This window comes from Saccoglossus kowalevskii, chromosome 8 (genome assembly GCF_978046115.1).
Source record: "Saccoglossus kowalevskii chromosome 8, keSacKowa6.1, whole genome shotgun sequence".
NCBI classification, from domain to species: Eukaryota; Metazoa; Hemichordata; class Enteropneusta; family Harrimaniidae; genus Saccoglossus; species Saccoglossus kowalevskii.
In genome coordinates this window covers 22535941-22559349 of record NC_140648.1, presented here as the reverse complement: position 1 = coordinate 22559349, position 23409 = coordinate 22535941, and the positions used below count along the sequence as shown (strand labels likewise).

At 35.9% G+C, this 23409-nt stretch overlaps 1 protein-coding gene across 1 annotated transcript; it reads left to right on the top strand.

Annotated features, from left to right (window-relative positions):
* The first annotated feature begins 732 nt into the window (after nt 1-732).
* Nucleotides 733-9000, top strand: LOC146739430 (uncharacterized). The gene is made up of 11 exons (XM_085502963.1): nt 733-800; nt 1071-1201; nt 2168-2239; nt 2357-2452; nt 3344-3432; nt 3826-3928; nt 4095-4197; nt 5885-5992; nt 6968-7063; nt 7827-7925; nt 8122-9000. Exons 1-11 carry the CDS (start codon nt 770-772, stop codon nt 8349-8351), a joined length of 1158 nt encoding a protein of 385 aa, XP_085359089.1. The 5' UTR covers nt 733-769; the 3' UTR covers nt 8352-9000.
* The last annotated feature ends 14409 nt before the right edge of the window (nt 9001-23409 follow it).

Below are 23409 nucleotides of genomic sequence, written 5' to 3'. Positions count from 1 at the left end.
GTCCATCGAGAGTTTTACAGACTTCCACAGAATACATTACAAATTGCAAAGGTCAGCAGAATTCTGATGGCATTTGAGAAAGGAAATATTGGAGAATTCAAGAACAAAGGACTTGATGAAATAGAAATCAACATAGATGGTGAGTAGTGTTTTATCCCATGATAAATTCTGCGTTTCACTGCTATGACACTCCAACTATTGTTTTTACTCAATCATCGTCACCTTCTTTAGTTGTATGTCAAATATGGAACTAGCATATAGGCTGGTCACCTTTCCCTAAATTGAAATGCCTGAATTTGTTGATGGAATTTCAATCAATGATTATGGGGAATTGTTATTAGTATCAAATATACACTAGCCAACGATTATCAGTATTTGCTGACACTGTTAAAGATAACAACAAAAATTGTCCCCTTGTATATGCCAGCAGAAAAACCAGAATGACCGATAGAATGAACAGTCTATTGTGTATTGATATTAGGTTAGTATTTGTTCAGGAAATAGTTTTTATCAATGACACTGAACAATCTTTGCAGTAGTTATGCTGTAATCTCTTTGAGCACTGTCTTAGGACGAGAATTGAAATAAGTCGTATGATATTTGTCATTTGGCTTACTAACTTTTCAAAATTGTGTGAATTATAGATGAATGTGAGAATGAAGACCTACTGAATACTGGTAATATCATTGAAGATGAGGAATTTCAAGAAATGAATAATAATAATAATAATAATAATACAGATATAAATGGAAAACTACAAGACAAATGTATGCATATTGATGATGAAGATGTTTCTAAAGGTTTGTTCATATATTTAGTGTTCAGTTTAATTCACCATTTCCTAAGGCACTTGGTGTTCAGTATTTACATGCACTTAATACTATGAATGAAAGGAAGAGGAACATGCCAAAATTTCTTCCATTAGTTGAAGATGTTGTGAAGGTAAACATGCGTATCTGAAAAAGACTGCCACTGATGCTTATACAGATCTACAAGATACAACCACATCAACCTGATAGAAAAAGTATTTATTGTAATAGGGTTTTTGAATGGTTTATGTTGTTTTACAGGTGATGTAGATACAATGAAAGTAGGGCCCTACTCGATAATGAAGAACAGTATATTGGACCTGGGCCATAAAAAACAGCTGTCAGATGATATTGTGAACTCTGCTATTTATATTGCCACAAGAGAGAAAAAGGTATTTATTTTATGTTGAAAGGTTCTGAACAGGTGGAATGGTGATGGCTGAATTGGGAAGCTGAGTTTAAGATTTAATTGCATATTGAATGATAAAGATTTTGGTAAACTTTTACTTATTGCTGCTCAATGGAAAGAAATCTTGTTTTTCTTGTAGATATTCTGTTTCAGGGTATCCCTGACCCTGACAGTGATAATTTGTTCAAAATTGATAGACTTTGTTCACATATCAATGTCATTTTCAATCAAACTTAAATTGGTATGATAACATATTTGGTTGTATTTTCCCCAATATTGCTTTTGTAATTTGATATTTGACTGGTTACCATTGGTATTTGTGTTATTTAGTCTGTGTTTGTTTATGATGATTGTGGAGTGTGGGTCTCTCTGATTCTCTTTTCTGTCAACATAACAGCATGGCAGATTAATGGAGGGGATGGGAGGGGGGTCTCTGATTCACAACTTCTTTGTTGACCTGACCTCAATGGGAATGCCTTAGATATATAATGATCATCAATGAGATTAAAAAAGTGTTTAACATTTGACACTCATTCATTTATAAGTCACTTGAGTAACTACTAGAATATGTTAATAATTTGTGCTACTATTTAAAGATGCATTCTGATTGACCATTCTCTATGAAAGTTTGTCAGGTCTGTGTTGAGCATTCACAATCGGACGAAATGAATTTTATTTATTTAGATTGAGTTATTCATGCACTGTTCATCACTTTCTGATGCTATCTGATGTGAATATTATGTAAAATACAGTGTATATGTATTGAAATATATTTTTTCCTATTAGTGCACAATATCCAAAGTGTAGTGCACTTCAACAGTTTTTTAGTACTTATTTCCTCCATTGGTGTCTGCTGTTATGCTTTGTTGCCACAGTTTATTCATTGCTTATCATTAAACATAATCTCCTTTATTTCATTGCTGACAATGTAATTTTATATTGTTTTCAGGCCATTCTTTTTTTTGACCACAATTTAATGACATCTATTTGTTTGAAGGGTGAAATGGCCAAACCAAAAAAGGTAATTATCATTTAATATTTTCCAGACTAGTCAGCTAGTGGAAATTTGTTTCTTCCATTTAGCAACAATTGTTACTAGTCATGTGTATTATTACTAATGCATACAATGTATTTACAGATAAATCTTTCCAAGTATGAGATGGTAATAGGTGCTATGTTTGAAGGTGGAGAAACAACTAATTCTGGCATAATAAATGGACATTGGACACTTGTGGTAAGTTGTAAAATACTGTAAATAATTCAGGCACCATTTTCAATTTTACAGTTGACTCTAAAATTCTTGTATAATTGTTTTCCATTTGCTTTGCATAAATCCATCAGTACTGAACAATTTTATTAGTCCCCGTTCGAATGATCCGTGCGTCCGTCCGGAGTCATATCTCAGAATCCCTTTGGACCGATTATGTTAATTCTTTGCATGTGCCTAGTATCTTATGTGGGACATATGCACATGCAGTGGTTCAGCGATTCGATTCAAAATGACCGACTAGCAGCCATCTTGTTTTTTGAAAATTTTGTATTTTGGACATGCTTTGTCAGTTGTCATTCAAACTTGGTACATAGATTATACATGCTAAGATACATGTCCATGACGATTTATTTTGCAATTGGATCAATTGAATTTTGCATCTTTTTTTTTTTTTATGTGGTATCTTGGATGTGCTCTGTCAGTTTTCATTCAAATTTGGCACATACATTTACTTTATACATGTTAGGATGCATGTCCATGACAAATTGTGACAGCCATTTGACTTTTTGGCCTTACTACTATATTTCCACAATTTATGTACCATTTTCATTCGTATTGGCACATACATCGTACATATCAAGTGTGTTTCATAATCAGATCAAAGATGGCAGAATAACGGCTGTTTTTATTTTGGCCATATTACTACTACACGGAACATGTGTTTTGATGTAAATAAACAATCTGTTGTATACACCACTTGGAACTCAAGTTTCAAGGACACGCTCGCGACAACCCCTCCGCTTTAATATGACGAGCACAAAGAAAACTTTCAAATATTTAACGGGGACTGTGTCATTTTCAATGACTAGTTTATTTCTGTCCAATATGAGAATTGATTTTTGTAATGCTTTACAGGTGGTTAAGCAAAAAAGTCATGAAATAATATATCTGAATTCTACTGGTGAAAGTAAAGAGACAATGGTGACAATTCAGCGGAATTGGAAGTAAGTAGGAAGAGTTCAATTATAATTGATTTTTTTCTGTTTTTGCATAATTTTGTAGATTTTTAATTTAACTCAAAGTTCTGGGATATACTGTAGTATGAGAAATAGGTAGTTATTGTTTGAACATAACTATGTCCCCAAGAGTGTTTGGTTGCTATAACAAAATATGACATACATGTAGTTGTGGAGCAAATTACCAAGAATTGGATAAGGTTGGATCCATATGCACTCCTACTTCAAGTATTATTCTTGATACAAGTGTTTGCTATAAATTATCAGTAGGATCCTGTGCCACCTACATGCCATAGTTTACTTACCGTAACACAAAAAATGCACCTAACTCTTGCACAAGATTTTTCATTTTCAACAACTAAAATATCTGTTATCTTTTAGTAATTATGCAAGTAAGAAGGGTGAAGTCAGTACTTATACTATATTGAAAGTGGATCATACAATGCAAGATGATGCTGTATCATGTGGTGTGTTAGTCATCAAGGTAATTATGAACTTTCAGCTGCATTTAAAATTAAAATAGTGATATATTAAATGTCAGTGAAAATAAATGGTTTTACAGTACTTTCTCAATGTATGTATCATATATCAGGCCGTTGTATCGACAGCAATGTTTATTTTATTGCTGATAATGTCATAATACTTTTCAGTTTGCAGAGCAGTTTGCTAATGGACAGTCTACAAAATTAATGTATGACATGGACAACATAGTGCAATTTAGAGAAGATATATCACGTTGTATTGTAGAAGCAGGTAAGCTGCCATTTTTAGACATAATGAGAGACATTTTACAGTTCCCAGTCATGGCTGTACTTATTTCACTCAAATTCTGTATGATCATCTCACAAAGTTTTTTTTTTTCATGATGTGATTAACATTGTCTGACTGGCAACAGTTTTATTTCTGAAGTGAGCTTATTAGTCCCCGTTCGAACGTAGTCCGAAAACGGGGACTTATGTTTTGCCCTGTGTGCGTGCGTCCGTGATCACCTGTATCTCGAACATGCATGGGCCGATTAAGTTCAAACTTCACTCATACATCACACATTATATGGGACATATGCACATGCATTTTTTTCATGATCCGATAACGATAGCCGAATAGCGGCCATTTTAAGGCCGAAAATGCATCAAAATCAGACATTTTCACCATTCCGGACCCGGATCTCAGTTATGCATGGACGTATTTCGTTCAAATTTGGTACATACATTAAACATAATAGGACCTTGATGCACGTCTTTTTTGGGGGGGGGATCGGGTTTGAAATGGCCAACTGGCGGCCATTTTGTTTTAAAGAATTCAGTTCTGGATCCGTATCTGAGACATGCTTGGATTGATCGAGTTCAAACTTCACACACACAAGGTACATCATGTCACAATTATGTATGTGCATTTGTTTCATGATCTCATTAACGATAGCCAAATGGCGGCCGCTTCAAGGCCGAAAATGCATTGATATCGCACATTTTCACCATTCCAGACCCGGATCTCAGTTATGCACGGACGGATTTCAGTCAAATTTGGTACATACATTAAACATAATAGGACCTTGATGCACGTTATTTTTTTTCTGGATCAAGTTCGAAATGGCCGACTGGCGGCCATTTTGTTTTAAAGAATTCAGTTCTGGATCCGCATCCGAGACATGTCTGGATTGATCAAGTTCAAACTTCACACACACAAGGTACATCATGTCACAAATATGTATGTGTATTTGTTTCATGATTTCATTAACGATAGCCAAATGGCGGCCGCTTTAAGGTTGAAATCGCACATTTTCACCATTCCGAACCCGGATCTCAGTTATGCATGGACGGATTTTGTTGAAATTTGGTACATACATTAAACATAATAGGACCTTGATGCACGTCATTTTTTTTTCCAGATCAAGTTCAAAATGGCCGACTGGTGGCCATTTTGTTTTAAAAAATTCAGTTCTGGATCCGTATCCAAGACATGTCTGGATTGATCAAGTTCAAACTTCACACACACAAGATACATCATGTCACAAATAGATATGTGCGTTTGTTTCATGATCCGCTTAACAATAGCTGAATGATGGCCATTTTAAGGCCGAAAATGCATCAAAATCATGTATTTTCCCAATTCCAGAACCGGATCTCAGTCATGCATGGATGGATTTTGTTCAATGTGTTGTACATATGCAGGTGCATTTCGGTCATGATCTGCTTTGAATGTATATGTCACTCAAATATGAACGGAACGGGGACGTGTCATTGACAATGACTTGTTGAATTCTTGAACGTGATTTGATTCATTGGTATTTGGGACAAAGACAGTACTTGAAATAACAACTGAATATAACATCAATTTATCTGTTTAACTGTTTTCCAGACATGCATGGTATAATTTTGTTCAAAATTAATTGCATTTGCCATATTGATTGTTCTGATAAAATTGTATTTTTTTTTATTTTTAGCTTCAGAAGATTCTAAGACGCACATGTCAAAGAGAGCTTCTGTGCATACTCCATCCCTAGAACTTAAGAAGACGGATTTCCTTTTACCTATGAAGAAATCTGTTGAAGGTAATTTTATTTCCCTTACCGTAAGACTAAACTTATTTTTAACTGTAACTAATCTGTGTTCTCAGTTGCAATTTTAACTTGAAACAACTCGTCCAAGAAATATTTTCTAGCACTTTATTAAATAACTGGCCACTGGTTATAAAATAAGTCAGCGGTGAGTCAGCTTTCCTAACACCACTGGTAGCACTTTATTGGTTCAGTGGATAGGGTTCCCACAGGGTCTCCTGAGTGGTCTACAACGAGCTTATTCTCAGATTACCAGGGTCACATTTGGGTGTCTGTGGTTGAGTTAGGGGTTTGCTATCTTAGTTAAATTACCCGGTCAATAGAGTCCTCTAACCATTCCTCCTGTGCGATTACCACTGGTACCAGTGTTAAATCCAAAGTACACCAGTATTATTCCAACTAATAAGCAATGTAGGAATTCATTGACGTTAATGGCCTGGTTCAATCCGCTTTCCTATGGGTGCACCCCTACAATAGTCAAGTGACAGATAAGCTGGTATCGGCTTTCTGTGGCTGGTACACACATCTACAAATCCCCAGTCAATCCTCACTTGTTGGAGTCAGGATTCCAAGTTGGTTCAAAGTGAGTACACCATAACTATTAAACTCCCAACAATGTTGACAGTGACTTGCTATAAAATGTGTTAAATATCACTCTAGTCAGCACAACTGTACAGGCGATTTCTCCTACTCAGTCCTAGTTGGTCACGTAATTTTTAGTCTTTGCAAAGTCATTACTTATTCTGACCAAGTTTTCAGCAAGTTACACTACACACTTGTCATAATAACACTTGTGTACGTTCTCTTCAAGTCTACGGTCACTGCTTTGCTTGTTATCTCTATATCAGTATTTTCCCATCCCATACCTACAGAAATTGTATTCCACCACAATATTTATCATGGAAAATGATAAAATGACAATTAATATTAAACAGCATTAAATTTTCTTATCTATTAATTCAAATCTAGATCTTGCTGTGAACAAGACACAAGTTTCTAATAAAAGAACCTCCACATATTCTACCAGTGATTCCTCACCAAAAAAGAAGAAAAAATCAGCGGAAGGTATTGTTTTTATTTTATCTCTTATTAGTTATCGTGTGGTTTCATTGGTTGATCAGTACCAGATGCTGTAACATTATCAGACAATAACAGGGTAGTGCTTGAGGACAATGCACAAAAAAGATCAGCAATATACCAAATTGTCCGCACTTGTGAAGATTGTTTAAACAACAAATCCATTACTAGTCGTTTAAGTTAGAAAATCCTGGTCTTTTTAATTGCAAAATTACCTATAAACATGTTTTTGTATGCCATTTGTTTGTGAACGTGTTAAAGTCAGGACGCAATAACAACAGAGTTGTTGTCCTTTTTCTTGAGCACATCACTACATTTTGGGCATTATAATTGAAATAATGGATTTCTCGCTGCCATAATGGATGGAAATGGCCTCTTAAATAATGTGTTTTTTCTGCATCTCGCTCATTGAACACATCCCTGTACTAGTACTTGACCTCTTATTGCTAAATAATGTCTGGTAAATGGGTTTTCTGCAGAAAGTATCATTAGTTGTTGCATTCCATCACAAATCTCCTGCTTGTAGGAGTAGAGTATCCATGCTTGTTTGGGAGAAATTTCCTGAATAACGTCTTAACTCATAAATTTGAACTGCTCGCAACAAAAAAGTACTTTCCTAGTGAATGTAGACAAAGTATAGTGTGCGAAACCTTCGAGGGTGTCATTCTTTTGGGTTTGTTTTCAGTGCTCCATTACTTGTGATTTCAGCTTCATTTACTAACTGCCTTGATTTGTGTTATTTTTATTCCAGATGTAATCATGTCATCACTGTATAACAAGAGAACTTCCACAGATAACCCTATGCAGTCAGAAACTAAGAAAGCTTATTTACAGAGAGAACCTGATAAAGGTATTATAATTGATTGATTGTATTCCCTTCCTAAGCACGAAGTCATATATATTTTGCTCTCAGTTAAAAATTAATTTGTCTTGTGGTTTCTACATTGCTTGCTATCATTAAGTCTTGAATACTAGACAGTTTTATTTCCATGCACTAAGTTCTTTTGGACCTCTTATGGTTTAATTACATTTTCTCTTGTGCTTAGGTGTGAGTGATGGGAAAAAGATGTGGACCACAGAAGAACGGACAATAGTTAAAAACTATTTTATGAGAAATATCAGAATGTTAAAAGTTCCTGGAAAGATTGAATGTACTAACTGTCTGAAAGAGAATCAAGTACTGGCCAGCAGGTCATGGAAAAACATAAAGTATTGTGTGTACAATCTGATAACAACATATAAAAGGCAATCAAAGTCAAAACAGCATTATTCTTAACTCTGGCTACAGGTCTTCTGTATGCCATTTAGTTGGTTGGGGGTGGGTTATCAAATATGTAATACATGCAAGAATGAGTTTCATCTTTCTTACATGTGTCTTGAATGCTTCTGTTAGCATGTGCTTTCATATATGGTTATGGTCAAAACAAGTCAATTTATATTGATCCAGTATAAATTAATTTTGGTTTATGTGCTTGTCTAGATGCACTTCAAATAGAGCAGATAAATTTTCAATTATAGGTAATAACAGTATGCAAGATCAAACTTGTTTGCATATGAATAGATAAACTATGAACATAATTTCAAAGCTTCACAATATGATGAAGCCTGGGCTCTAAAAGATGGTTATATCAGTTTCACAAACCTGTATCACACCTTGTTCAACACTTGTTGGGCACACAACAACCCATCCCATCACGCAGCATTGCCATATTTTTAGTGTTTAAGTACGGATGGTTTCATTGTGTGCCCCTCATACATGTATATTAAAACCTGAATATTTGATAATTTGTTGTCGCCCCACCCCCTATCCACCATTGACATTTGCTGTGATGATATCATTTACTTTATGTAACTATTGCTGATTTTTTTAATGTACATGTATTCAGTGTGTACCATTAAGAATAAAAAAAAGGTATTCAAACAAATTTTATGTTCAGTAATGATTTATTATGTAGAGCTTATGTTTTAGTTATGTTTGAAACATTCACTTTATATGTGTATAATTTGGAAATTTGAGAATGACTTCAGCCTTGGTAATATGCTAAAAAACAACAGTATTGACTTCTGTGTGAAGCATGTACTAATAAAGTGAGTATGAGGTTACCCTCTCTGTAATGAAAATGTTGGCTGCAATAAATGCAGTCACTTCCTTGTATGGAATATCAATAAAAAAGTTGGCAACAATAAATACAGTCCCTTCATTACTTGGAATATTTTGGTTTGGAAAAAATAAAGTCACTTAAATACACTGATTATCAATAGTTAACATTAATATATACAGTCACTTCATTGTGTGGAATATCAATTAATATTTTGCGAACACTAAATGCAATTATTTCATTGCATAGAATGTCAATGAATATTTTACGAACAATAATACAGTCATTTCATTGCATAGAATATCAATAAATATTGTGAAATTAATATATACAGTCACTTCATTGCATGGAGAATATGAATGAATATTTTCAGTGGCAGATCTAGAGGGGAGATTCTTGGGGTCATCAGTGAATGCAGACATTTCATTGAATGAAATATCAATGAATATTTTGCCATCAATAAATAAAGTCACTTCTTTGAATGGAGTATCAATGAAAATTTTGACATCAATAAATGCAGTCAATTCATTGCATAGAATATCAATGAATAGTGGCAACAATATATACATTCACTTCATTACATGGAATATAAAAGGATTGTCTTGCAATAATCATTTCTAATTAAAAAGGAATATAGTGTAATTATTTCTGTTTTAGAAAAAAAAACAATCCAAAAGTCATCGCCTTGAATGGTTTATGTTTGAAACAGTTACCTCTGCTTTAGATGAGCAGTGAAATATCTTGTTTATTAGCATGTTTTCCGAGGACTTGCAACAAGATTATGAGTGACACCCCCTGAAATTTCCTTGTCCTCGCAACAAAATCACAGTCCTCGGAATTTTGTCCTCTGTGGCATAGGAAAAACCAGGTCAGCAAAATTTGGAGATACTCTAAAAATGCGTAAACAGGGCATATCCTTAATAGATTTGATGATATGTTTTTTAATTTTATGGCAGTAGGTACAGGGGAAAATGGTGTCCTCGTATGGGGGGTGCTGTTACCTAGTCCTCACAACATATAGCAATCCACGTATGTGTGTGTGTGTGTGTGTGTGTGTGTGTGTGTGTGTGTGTGTGTGTGTGTGTGTGTGTACTTGGATTGCTATATGTTGCGAGGACTTTGCATGGTCAAACGACCTTTATTGCGAGGACCTAGGGAGACTTCCGAGGACGTTTTGACTGTCCTCGGAAAAACACCCTTTAAAAACAAAAGAAATTTGATAAAATACCCTTTGACGTTCTTCTGACAGGGGTCCTCGGTAGGTACAGAAACATTGATGTGTGTGGTTAAAATCCGCACATTTTCATTGGAGGTGTTTTGTGGCTCACAGCGCCACCAAATTAGCATATCCACACACCTTAGGCATACACACTGTACGTGTGTGAACGCGGAATTAACTGCGCTAATTAGGTGGGAGCGCCACCAACCAAAATTTTTTGGTGAATACACACACTATTTTGAAAAGGCTTTTAGACTGATTTTTTAGCTTTGTTGTAAGAATAATTTACGTTTATTCATGTTTAATAATTCCAAAGCCCCCAATCATTCGTAAATTCGACACTGAAACAACTCCATTGCTGAAAAAAGACTTATTACAGAAAAATAAATCTATGGTGTTACCGTATTTCAGTGACGTCCGAGGATTGAAAGCTGCTCACAGCCTGTGAACGCATACAGCAGGTTATCGAGCTGGACACCCCCGGATTGACCTACATAACGTTAATTTGGCAATTTGATGTATGCCAGCTTCAAATACAGTCAGATAACGAACATATGTTAATTTACATAACAGTCCTAAAAAGTACAAATCATTTGAAAATGAAACTTGTATGATAAATCTGGTTGTTACATTTGACATGCCCTGATTTCAAGAATTCGTCATAGTGAACGCCCCATAATGCATTGCGATTGAAAAACTAACATGGCCGCCTTCGTGATACAGAATAGTTTGAATTTGTGGCATTTAGTGTCTCGTTCATTGTTATTCAGGAATTTTAAACATATTAACCATCCCCTGGCTTATATTTGCTAATAAACGAGTGAGTACATTTCTGCAGGTCTTCACAAATGTTCACCAAATCGAATAAACATTAAACTGGTTTTGTACTGAGTCACACGCTGCAAGCGAGCCACTGTCTTGTTAATGACTATCACACGGTTAGGTTTTGTTGATCCAAATAAACCTTCAATTCATGTATTCGAAAAAAAATTATATTAATAGTTAAACATTGAATATATAATTTGTTGTTGTGATATTAAATAATCTAAATATAAAAATAAACTTAAGCCGAAACCTTTTTTTAATATAACCATGGCGATTCATGACGTACGTGATAACTTAATGCGAGTAATATTAGCGATATAACTTCCATTTGTGATAGTCACGCCATTAAGTGTTGTGTGTTTTTCTCCACAGTGTTAGACATGATTTTACTTAATCACGATGATACTATTACTCTATGATTGCTTTTATTTTATTTTGTTTTGTTTGAAACCTTACTTCTGTAATTTCCAAAGTCAGTGTTGTGTCAATAGATATTACTAGTTTTATAAAATAAGATTTAAAAAAAACTCTGGTAGTCTGGTTGGGCTACTAATTTCCAAAAAAAATATAGCCCCAGGACAAGATATTCTAGTGTGTGTGCCTTGGGGGTACTGTAAGTTGTGCTCTGATAAGTCTATTTTTACTGAATAAATAATATGACTGTCTGACTTTCTTGCTGTGCACTATGAGACTGTGTACTGTTTATTTGAGTGTGACCTACCAGATATCTGGTAAATGTGCCCCTGATAAGTTATACCTATACTGGTTTATTTCAAGAGTATCTTGTATTGTCATTTCATTCTGACATCAGCAAATCATTTGAACAAATGTTAATCATTTGTTAACACACAGGATTACAGCATTATAAAGATTATTTGCAGAGCACAAACAGAAGCTAATGCTGCAAATATGTCTGTCCGTCCATTTTCCTTCAGTTTGTGTTTCAAATCTTGTTCCACTGATCTCAAGAACCACTGGCTAGATTGAAATTAAACTTGGCACAGGGTTACTATATTCTGCTTGAACCAATGCATATACTGGATTATATTTACAAACCTATGCATGGTTTAGATAATTAGCATAATAATTGTCTAAGCATTTGTATCTTTGCATTTGTTTGCACACATTCATTGAAACTTGGTTCATGATTGCTGAGTGTGTAGATCAACATATAATAACAGCTTCTATTTAGTATGTGTAAATTAATTAGTTAATTTTATACTAATTAATTATTTCAGCTTGTTTATTCCTCACCATAACATTTGTAAGTTGATTTCCTGATAATAGTTTTGTAATTAATCCATATATAATAATTAACTTTTTTATCACGTTTTGTTTGTAATGTAACATTTTCCTTCAGTGGATTGAAACTTAGTACATGCACAGTGTTTGTATAGATTAATATCTAATAATTAATATGTGCAAATGAATTAGCTAATTTGCATACGAATTTCAGTATCATAGTAAAAGCTTTTTCCAACAAATTGAAACTTAGATAATTAGCTTAGCAGCTTATTAATTAACTGTGTTCAGTCTGTTTATTCTGTATTATATTAATAATTAATAATTTTGTCTAAATATTGGGACTATTTGTCCTCACAATGGTAGTGTGTTTGTTAGTCCCCGGAACATGCTGATTCTCTACTTGCAATCCACACACATGATGTATTACAACAAACTGGCTTTTTTCCAAATATTGAGACTATTTGTCCTAGCAATGGTAGTGTGTTTGTTAGTCCCCGGAACATGCTAATTCTCTACTTGCAATCCACACACATGATGTATTACAACAAACTGGCTTTTTTCCAAATATTGGGACTATTTGTCCTCGCAATGGTAGTGTGTTTGTTAGTCCCCAGAACATGCTGATTCTCTACTTGCAATCCACACACATGATGTATCACAACAAACTGGCTTTTTTCCAAATATTGGGACTATTTGTCCTCGCAATGGTAGTGTGTTTGGTAGTCCCCAGAACATGCGAATTCTCTACTTGCAATCCACACACATGATGTATTACAACAAACTGTTTTTTTTTCCAAAAATTGGAACTATTTCTCCTCGCAATGGTAGTGTGTTTGTTAGTCCCGGAACATGCTAATTCTCTACATGCAATCCACACACATGATGTATTACAACAAACTGGCTTTTTTCCAAATATTGGGACTATTTGTCCTCGCAATGGTAGTGTGTTTGTTAGTCCCCGGAACATGCTAATTCTCGACTTGCAATCCACACACATGATGTATCACAACAAACTGGCTTTTTTCCAAATATTGGGACTATTTGTCCTCGCAATGGTAGTGTGTTTGGTAGTCCCCGGAACATGCGAATTCTCTACTTGCAATCCACACACGTGATGTATTACAACAAAATGTTTTTTTTCCAAAAATTGGAACTATTTGTCCTCGCAATGGTAGTGTGTTTGTTAGTCCCCGGAACATGCTAATTCTCTACTTGCAATCCACACACATGATGTATTACAACAAACTGGCTTTTTTCCAAATATTGGGACTATTTGTCCTCGCAATGGTAGTGTGTTTGTTAGTCCCCGGAACATGCTAATTCTCTACTTGCAATCCACACACATGATGTATTACAACAAACTGGCTTTTTTCCAAATATTGGGACTATTTGTCCGCGCAATGGTAGTGTGTTTGTTAGTCCCCGGAACATGCTGATTCTCTACTTGCAATCCACACACGTGATGTATTACAACAAACTGTTTTTATTGGGACTATTTGTCCTCGCAATGGTAGTGTGTTTGTTAGTCCCCGGAACATGCTAATTCTCTACTTGCAATCCACACACATGATGTATTACAACAAACTGGCTTTTTTCCAAATATTGGGACTATTTGTCCGTGCAATGGTAGTGTGTTTGTTAGTCCCCGGAACATGCTGATTCTCTACTTGCAATCCACACACATGATGTATCACAACAAACTGGCTTTTTTCCAAATATTGGGACTATTTGTCCTCGCAATGGTAGTGTGTTTGTTAGTCCCCGGAACATGCTAATTCTCTACTTGCAATCCACACACATGATGTATTACAACAAAATGGCTTTTTTCCAAATATTGGGACTATTTGTCCGTGCAATGGTAGTGTGTTTGTTAGTCCCCGTAACATGCTGATTCTCTACTTGCAATCCACACACGTGATGTATTACAACAAACTGTTTTTTTTCCAAATATTGGAACTATTTGTCCTCGCAATGGTAGTGTGTTTGTTAGTCCCCGGAACATGCTAATTCTCTACTTGCAATCCACACACGTGATGTATTACAACAAACTGGCTTTTTTCCAAATATTGGGACTATTTGTCCTCGCAATGGTAGTGTGTTTGTTAGTCCCCGGAACATGCTGATTCTCTACTTGCAATCCACACACATGATGTATCACAACAAACTGGCTTTTTTCCAAATATTGGGACTATTTGTCCTCGCAATGGTAGTGTGTTTGTTAGTCCCCGGAACATGCTAATTCTCTACTTGCAATCCACACACATGATGTATCACAACAAACTGGCTTTTTTCCAAATATTGGGACTATTTGTCCTCGCAATGGTAGTGTGTTTGTTAGTCCCCGGAACATGCGAATTCTCTACTTGCAATCCACACACGTGATGTATTACAACAAAATGTTTTTTTTCCAAAAATTGGAACTATTTGTCCTCGCAATGGTAGTGTGTTTGTTAGTCCCCGGAACATGCTAATTCTCTACTTGCAATCCACACACATGATGTATTACAACAAACTGGCTTTTTTCCAAATATTGGGACTATTTGTCCTCGCAATGGTAGTGTGTTTGTTAGTCCCCGGAACATGCGAATTCTCTACTTGCAATCCACACACATGATGTATTACAACAACCTTGCTTTTTTCCAAATATTGGGACTATTTGTCCGCGCAATGGTAGTGTGTTTGTTAGTCCCCGGAACATGCTGATTCTCTACTTGCAATCCACACACGTGATGTATTACAACAAACTGTTTTTTTTCCAAATATTGGAACTATTTGTCCTCGCAATGGTAGTGTGTTTGTTAGTCCCCGGAACATGCTAATTCTCTACTTGCAATCCACACACGTGATGTATTACAACAAACTGGCTTTTTTCCAAATATTGGGACTATTTGTCCTCGCAATGGTAGTGTGTTTGTTAGTCCCCGGAACATGCTGATTCTCTACTTGCAATCCACACACATGATGTATCACAACAAACTGGCTTTTTTCCAAATATTGGGACTATTTGTCCTCGCAATGGTAGTGTGTTTGTTAGTCCCCGGAACATGCTAATTCTCTACTTGCAATCCACACACATGATGTATTACAACAAACTGGATTATTTCCAAATATTGGGACTATTTGTCCTCGAAATGGTAGTGTGTTTGTTAGTCCCCGGAACATGCTGATTCTCTATTTGCAATCCACACACATGATGTGTTACAACAAACTGGCTTTTTTTGCCAAATATTGGGACTATTTGTCCTCCTCGCAATGGTAGTGTGTTTGTTAGTCCCCGGAACATGCTAAGTCTCTACTTGCAATCCACACACATGATGTATTACAACAAACTGGCTTTTTTTCCAAATATTGGGACTATTTGTCCTCGCAATGGTAGTGTGTTTGTTAGTCCCCGGAACATGCTGATTCTCTACTTGCAATCCACACACATGATGTATTACAACAACCTGGCTTTTTTTTCAAATATTGGGACTATTTGTCCTCGCAATGGTAGTGTGTTTGTTCGTCCCCGGAACATGCTAATTCTCTACTTGCAATCTACAAACATGATGTATTACAACAAACTGGCTTTTTTCCAAATATTGGGACTATTTGTCCTCACAATGGTAGTGTGATTTTTATTCCCCGGAACATGCTGATTCTCTACTTGCAATCCACACAAATGATGTATTACAACAGACTGGCTTTTTCGAAATATTGGGACTATTTGTCCTCGCAATGGTAGTGTGTTTGTTAGTCCCCGGAACATGCTGATTCTCTACTTGCAATCCACACACGTGATGTATTACAACAAGCTGTTTTTTTCCAAATATTGGGACTATTTGTCCTCACAATGGTAGTGTGTTTGTTAGTCCCCGGAACATGCTGATTCTCTACTTGCAATCGACACACGTGATGTATTACAACAAACTGTTTTTTTGTCAAAATATTGGGACTATTGGGACTATTTGTCCCCCAATGGTAGTGTGTTTGTTAGTCCCCGGAACATGCTGATTCCCTACTTACAATCCACACACATGATGCAAAACTAACAGCAAACGGGCGTTTATCCAAATATCCCAGAGTAAAAGAAAATATCATAAGCTACAATGAAAATTTATATGCGCAGATATACCTACATCTGGAAAGTGCCAATGAATGTGCAAATTAGTACTTTTATATTAATTGAGAGGTACAAAATTGCACTTTTGAATGAATTGAGATGCGTTATTGCACACTATCTGATCATCTGGGAACATGAAACTTCAATATAGTATTTCCTGCAGGATGCGACTGACCACAATATACACATTTGCATTCTCCAGAGTTCATTATTGCGTGAATTTGCACCATATGGTTTTGTCAACAGTCCGAACTCAAGCACATCATTACAAATCTCGTACATACATCATGTCGTACATATGAACATTTATTCATTGGTGATCTAAGTCAAGAATGTCGAATGGCAGCCAATTTAATATTAAAAAATCATTAAAATTAACCATCACTGCCATTCTGGTACCGTTTCTCAGTTGTGAATAGTTGGATATATCTTTAACCTGTGCTGACAAGTCATGTGTGAACTTCATATATACGGCATTCATCATATTGAGTTGCGATATGATTTAAGATGTCAGAATAGTGGCCATAGTATGTTGATAATTCATATAAATCAAGAATTTCTGCCATGTGTGACCATATCTTGGTCATGTTTGATTTAGTTCAAATTTAGCACATATATTAGACATTATAAATTCAGGTTATTCATTACCTCAGGCTCATTTCAGACTGGTGGTCATTTTGTTTTAACGAATGCTGCTATGTTGTAATATCTTTGACTTTCCCAGACCATTTATGTTGAACTTTATATATACATAATGTCACACATGTGCATATGTGTTCATTTGATGAGATATGTATACGGTCGGGTGGTAGCCGAATTTTGAATTCCGTTCAAAAAACATATAGGTATGTACGTTGAACATTATGGGACCATTCCTTATCTATGACATACTCTGAACTTTCAAACTTTTAACTACGAGGACTATGTAATGCGATCATTTGTTAATATATTATACCAGCATTTCAAATGAATACGTCTGATTAACACTTTACTGGAATTAGAAAAAAGGCTACTATTTTTCGCAAAGTACATAGCGTGTAATGAAGAACATTCATGGGTATTTCGGACTCACAAGAGGAGCATGAGAACATATTCTTCCAGAATTACGCAGACGCCACAAGCAAATGACTGCCGTTGCAGTGGTCGCTCGTGGACCCGAAGAATTAGGCGATCTCCGAAACGCAAACGGGCGAAAGCGCTTGCCGCCGCCCGTGATTTTTCTTAAAAGACGATTTTATATCCACATTATCTTTTAACAAGAAACTATTTGAACTTATAACGCCGAAAAACAGGTGCTAGTTTTCAATGTATTTACAATCGATGCATGCTAGTTCTAGGACTGGGTATCATTACATTGATTCATGGTTGCAAATATAGCATTTCAGATGATTTATGCGTCTCAGAACTACCTTCGAAATAAAGTGGGTATACTATAAAACAGTCACTTTTAAGGCGAGTATCCCACTTGATTCTGACCAGAGCAATCCGTACTAAATTTTAGTTACGTTTTACATTTGATAACAAGATTGTGTGTGTCACAGCTAGTGAATACTTATACTTTGCCTAAGAAACGGGTGAGATTCCCACTACCGAACGGAATACTAATTGAAGTTATATGTGTTATGTATCACACCATGATGGGTCGTATTATTATAGGCTGACAACATTCACATAACCGCTTTAGTTCTCATTTTATTTTGAAAATGAAATATCATTCTGTTCTGGATCTGGATAGTGTGAAATCGCATTATACTGAACACTTGAGAATGCAAATTTGCATTTTGTGGCGGCTCAATAAACTTTTTGAGATCGTAACTTTGTCCAAAAAAATTGGACAATGAAGTGTTTTGTTAAATCCAGTATGTAGATGAAAGCAAGAATGGGTCTTGGACAAATTTAAGCAAACGCCGGGGTGTCACTGTAAAGTCCATACACTTTATTTGTAATCAACTTAGAGCATGTATTGTGCCCGGGCTGTGCGTATCATTGCTAATACTGTCTCAGCAATGTTCTGGGCTTAAGCACAGTCCCCATGACAGGGGGACTGTGGCTTGGGGAATCGGGGTTCGACGTGATTTGTGGTTATATTTGAATGTCATCTCGTGGTTATTACATTATTATTGCTCCAGTTTACAGTAAAACGTCCCGCGTTATTGACTTATTATTTGTTAGTAGTTGAAGGTGTGTAGCTGTAATACCTATTCCTTTTTTTGTAAATCGGCGGTCTATATATTACCTATAAATACATTTCTTACCGATATACCCACATTTGCCCCAGCACTTTATATACCTACCGACCACATCAACACACCCTCGACCTTTTATTTATTACATATTCAGAAATTGCCCTGAGCAAATTTATATTCCAATGAACTGACATTTACCACGGCTGCAACTAGTTACATCATTCCGGCATATACACGAATCATGTTGCAAGCTAATGCTGGGTTCGGAGGAGTTGGATTTGTTGCGAGCAAGCCTTACAGTGCAGTAAAATGCTGGTAAAGGTGTTGATTTTCATATTTGAGGTGAACATCCCGGGTCCCCGTTGAAGCACTACTTTGAGCAATACCATTCACAAGAATTACAGATTACTGTCGACATAGTCTCACTTTGAACCAGCTTTCAGACGAGGTTTTGAATCGACCTGTCGCTTATTTGCTACACTGGTAGTATTCATGGGAGAGGCTGTTTTTTCCTAATCTGGCCAAGTATGATATAAAGTTGTGTTTTGTATCACTGCAATTTTCTATGCTGCTTTTGGCTGATACTACTTCTATCTCGCCTGCAACGGGTATGATGTCCACGACAAAATCTGACTGACGATCATCGATGCGGCAGATCTCAATTAGGGTACCGGCTCTGCCGAGTGACCCCCGGACCCTGTACAGACTGTACCCCGGTACACGCGTGTGGTCCATTGCCTCTAAGCTACAATTAAAAGTACTTTATTATCCTAACTACCATTTTGTACCGAATGCAGCGCGAATGTTTCTTAGATGCGTTTTCTGTTTGCGTTTGGATAGTGGCGCTTTTCTCTGCAAACTGTATCATCGTTTCAGTTGGCGGATTAAAAGACTTTGGTTTCAGGGTACGTATTGTCCATTTAACTTTCTGAAATTATTCTAGAACATGGTGTGGTTGCTACAGAAATATCTTAGTCTCATGCCCGGTTCTGTTAGATATTCTTGTTGAAAAAGCATACATTTCCCTCGTCCTGGCAAAAACAGGGTCGCCGAACCACGAATAAGGGATCATGATTTTTTGTTTAATGTCACAATATGCAATGCACGTGCTAGTAGCTTATGATGCGAGTGATCCCGACTAGAAATGCAGTTATCACAACGTTACACATTTACCCGTCTTTCCCTGATGTCTGATTTGAGCACAGGGTTCGAAATTAACAGAAGCGTATCACGGGAGGCAAATGATGTTGCTTTGCCGCCCTTCAAAATTTTTAAATATTCCTTAACTCTGTACCAGTGACGGCAACACGCGCGGGGGGGGGGGTGCCCTCGTCGCCTCTCCAAAATCAAGCTGAAACCTTTTATGTCAGCAAATTTTGCCCCTCAAACTTTTAAAGGGGAAGCATGCCCCAGACTCCCTAATAAGGTCGCGTTTTCGGCGCGAGGCTAGTGATCAGATTTCGCCCCTCCATGTAAAATTCCGTGCCGCCGCCTTATACGCATGCTGCAATACGAAAAAATCCGTATTATGAGTGGTTTTCAAACAGAAAGTCATGTCTGCCTACAAAAAAAAAGAAAAAAAAGAGTATATTTGGTTTTCAATCGCAATGTCTTAATTCTTATGTGAATCTCCTAGGTGAATTCCCGATATGAATTAGTATCCAATCATACGTTCCGACCTCCTTCGCAAATAGAGGTTTTACTTTTGATTAGTATGAACATGCAGTGGAATGGCTTATTTATTGCAAATGTTTGTATGCATTTAGCGTTTTTTTTTCAAAAACCACTATTGAGCATAGGTACTCCAATTCGAGTGCCTCCCCTGTTTTGTATTTACAAATAAAATGTTAAGCATGACAAAAATTATGCGTTTGGTAAAGTGTTGCTGGACGTTGATTAACATTTTTGTGGCGCTGTATTTTTTTTTAAATCGAGGACGCGCATGCGCATAGTTGTTAAGCTTTTAAAATGGCGGTGTCGAGCGCGAGTTGTAAACTGGCTGCTGGTAGACTAAGAAGTCGTTGTCAGACGGATCAAGGCCGAATTACCCGTTTTAATGTGGCCGAAGAGTATATCCAAAAAGGAATAGACCAGCCTGGGTTTTACAAACACATGGTTTTGTGGAAAGGTGATTATATTCAAATTGTCTTCTCGTGTGATTTGTGGCGCTGATTTTCTGGGTAACTACAGTGTGGTTTCAGCAGTGTCGCTTTATTACTTGAATTGATCATTTTCAGATTTGCGGGCATGGACATCATCATTTGTAGGTCAACAGTAATCTAGCTTTGTGAAAGTATTTCGGTGCCATCCATGCTTATAAAGCAATCAACTTTTCAGATAAAACATTGACGCCACTGAAAAGTGGTGGCATGTGAAATCTTGGGTAGCCACGCCCACACGTTGCATTGCAAGTTGGCAGCAAGTTTACTAATACTCCGGTGTTGTACCGACTTCGCGTTTAATTGAGAACACTCATATAATATAATATTGGTCGCTGAACAATTGAACATGCAATTCAATTGCCTTACTGGAAATATAAAAGCTGTCGAAATCCAATGTGATGATGTATTTTGACTGTTTTATTTTCAGGTAGAGGTGTATTTGCTGCAAAGAATTTTACAAAAGGTGATTTCCTTTTAGAATATCATGGTGAGCTATTAACTGGAAGGGAGGGTGAAAGACGTGAAGACAGCAAGGAAAGTGTATTTCGTTACTTTTTCAAGCATAAAGGAAAAAGCTATTGGTTAGTATTTTCTATTAATATTTTGGCACGTTTGACATTTTATTTTTTGACTAAGGTTTCCATCCATTTGTTGAAATTACTACCCAGAATGCTTTTTGCCTATCCCCCGCCGTTGCAATAGCATTTGTAATTCATGCATAGAAAATTCATAGAGATGACCATAACTGTTCACATCATTTTGTCTATCAGTCTCAAGTTTCCTTGCATCTTAGACTGGTATTTGTAGTGACAAGTGATGCAAAATTTGATAATTTTTGTTTGTTTTGGTATACCTTAATTTGTTACATATAAAATTTTCAGGAAAATAAATATTTTTCTGGAAAATTTACCAATTGCAGCTTCCTCGGGTTGGAGCTTGAGCATGATAGAAGATTTCCGAGTATATCTATAAGTCAATATACATTATGAATGGTAATTTAATCTGACAGCCCTTTACATAATAAATACTGTTGGTTACTAGTATAAAGAATTAGTATTAACTTCAGAGTAAGATGTACATTTGTAGAGCTATGTAATTTGTTTTTAACAATGGGCAATACTGTTTGTTTCTACCTGACAAAAGAAGTATTGTTGTCTATAAATAGTAAAATTGATGAAAGTTCCAATATATTTTTAAAACCATTCATGACCGCTCAAAACCATTATTACCCTTATTATTACCATTATTACCAGGTACAATGTATATTATTATTATTATCTTTTGTATTAACTCTAGGGAATGTAAATATTTTTTTCAAATTTTGCTACTGACCCCATGTTTTATTTTTCATATGACCATGTCCATTTTGTTTTAGAATGTTATTAATCATAATCATGTATGTAAAGCTGACTACAAGAATAAGTTTGTAAAGCACTATATAGGCTTGAAAGGTTATATAAACTCAAACTTGGTTAAAACTTGTTTTTTTAGTGTCGATGCAACTGATGAACCTTCAAAAGGTCCTAAATATGGACGATTGGTTAATCATGAAAGAAAGCACCCAAATTCAAGAATGCAAGTAATAGAACTAAGGAGTCGCCCATACCTAGCATTGTTTGCAATCAAAGACATTGACGTTGATGAAGAGATTCTTTATAATTATGGACCAACTAGATTACCTTGGGAAGTTAAGGTAAATATCTATACTCTTACTGGAATTAGCTGGTTGTCTGAAATACTAGCAGCCACTTTTTTGCTGTAAAAGGCGTTGCAGTGGTACTTACACTTAACTACTGTTGAGATATAGTTACACAATCATATATTGTAGATGATATTGGCTACAATGAAAGTTTTGTTTACTTGATAGTTTGTACATATTTGTACATATATTGACTGGGAAATGTTGTTGAGATTCTTTCTTGGTTGGAAGATTGTGTTTTCAGTTTTGATCATCTGTGTGTGAACTTCATTTCCTATAAATAGTATAGTAGAAAAAAAAAATGTTTTGCTTCATGTAAATTTGACTATGTAATTCTGTTCCTAAAACATTTGGTCAACCTCTATGAATTAGCTTCACTCATGATGGCCTATAAAAAACACTTTACTAACTCAAAATTAATTAATTAAGCTGCGTTTTATTAGGCCTTGTTGAACAAATTCCAAAATAGGGACTTGTGTTTTGGTTCCGTCTGTGTATACGTGTATATGTTCATTCATTGACAAGTCATAATGAAATACATATGCATAGGATTTGTTTGTCATTTTGTTGATCTTGATTGACTAGCAGCCATTTCTGTCTCAAAAGAAGTGTTACCCAGACATGCCTATGTTGATTTTGTTCAAACTTGGTATGAACATCAGGTGACTGATGCACATTATGATAGTTTCATGGTTTGATTCAAATGGCTGACTGGTCTCCATTTCTCCAAGATATTTTTTGTTCAAATTTAGTACAAACGCAAGACGAATGTTGTTTTTTGAAATTATGACTGACTA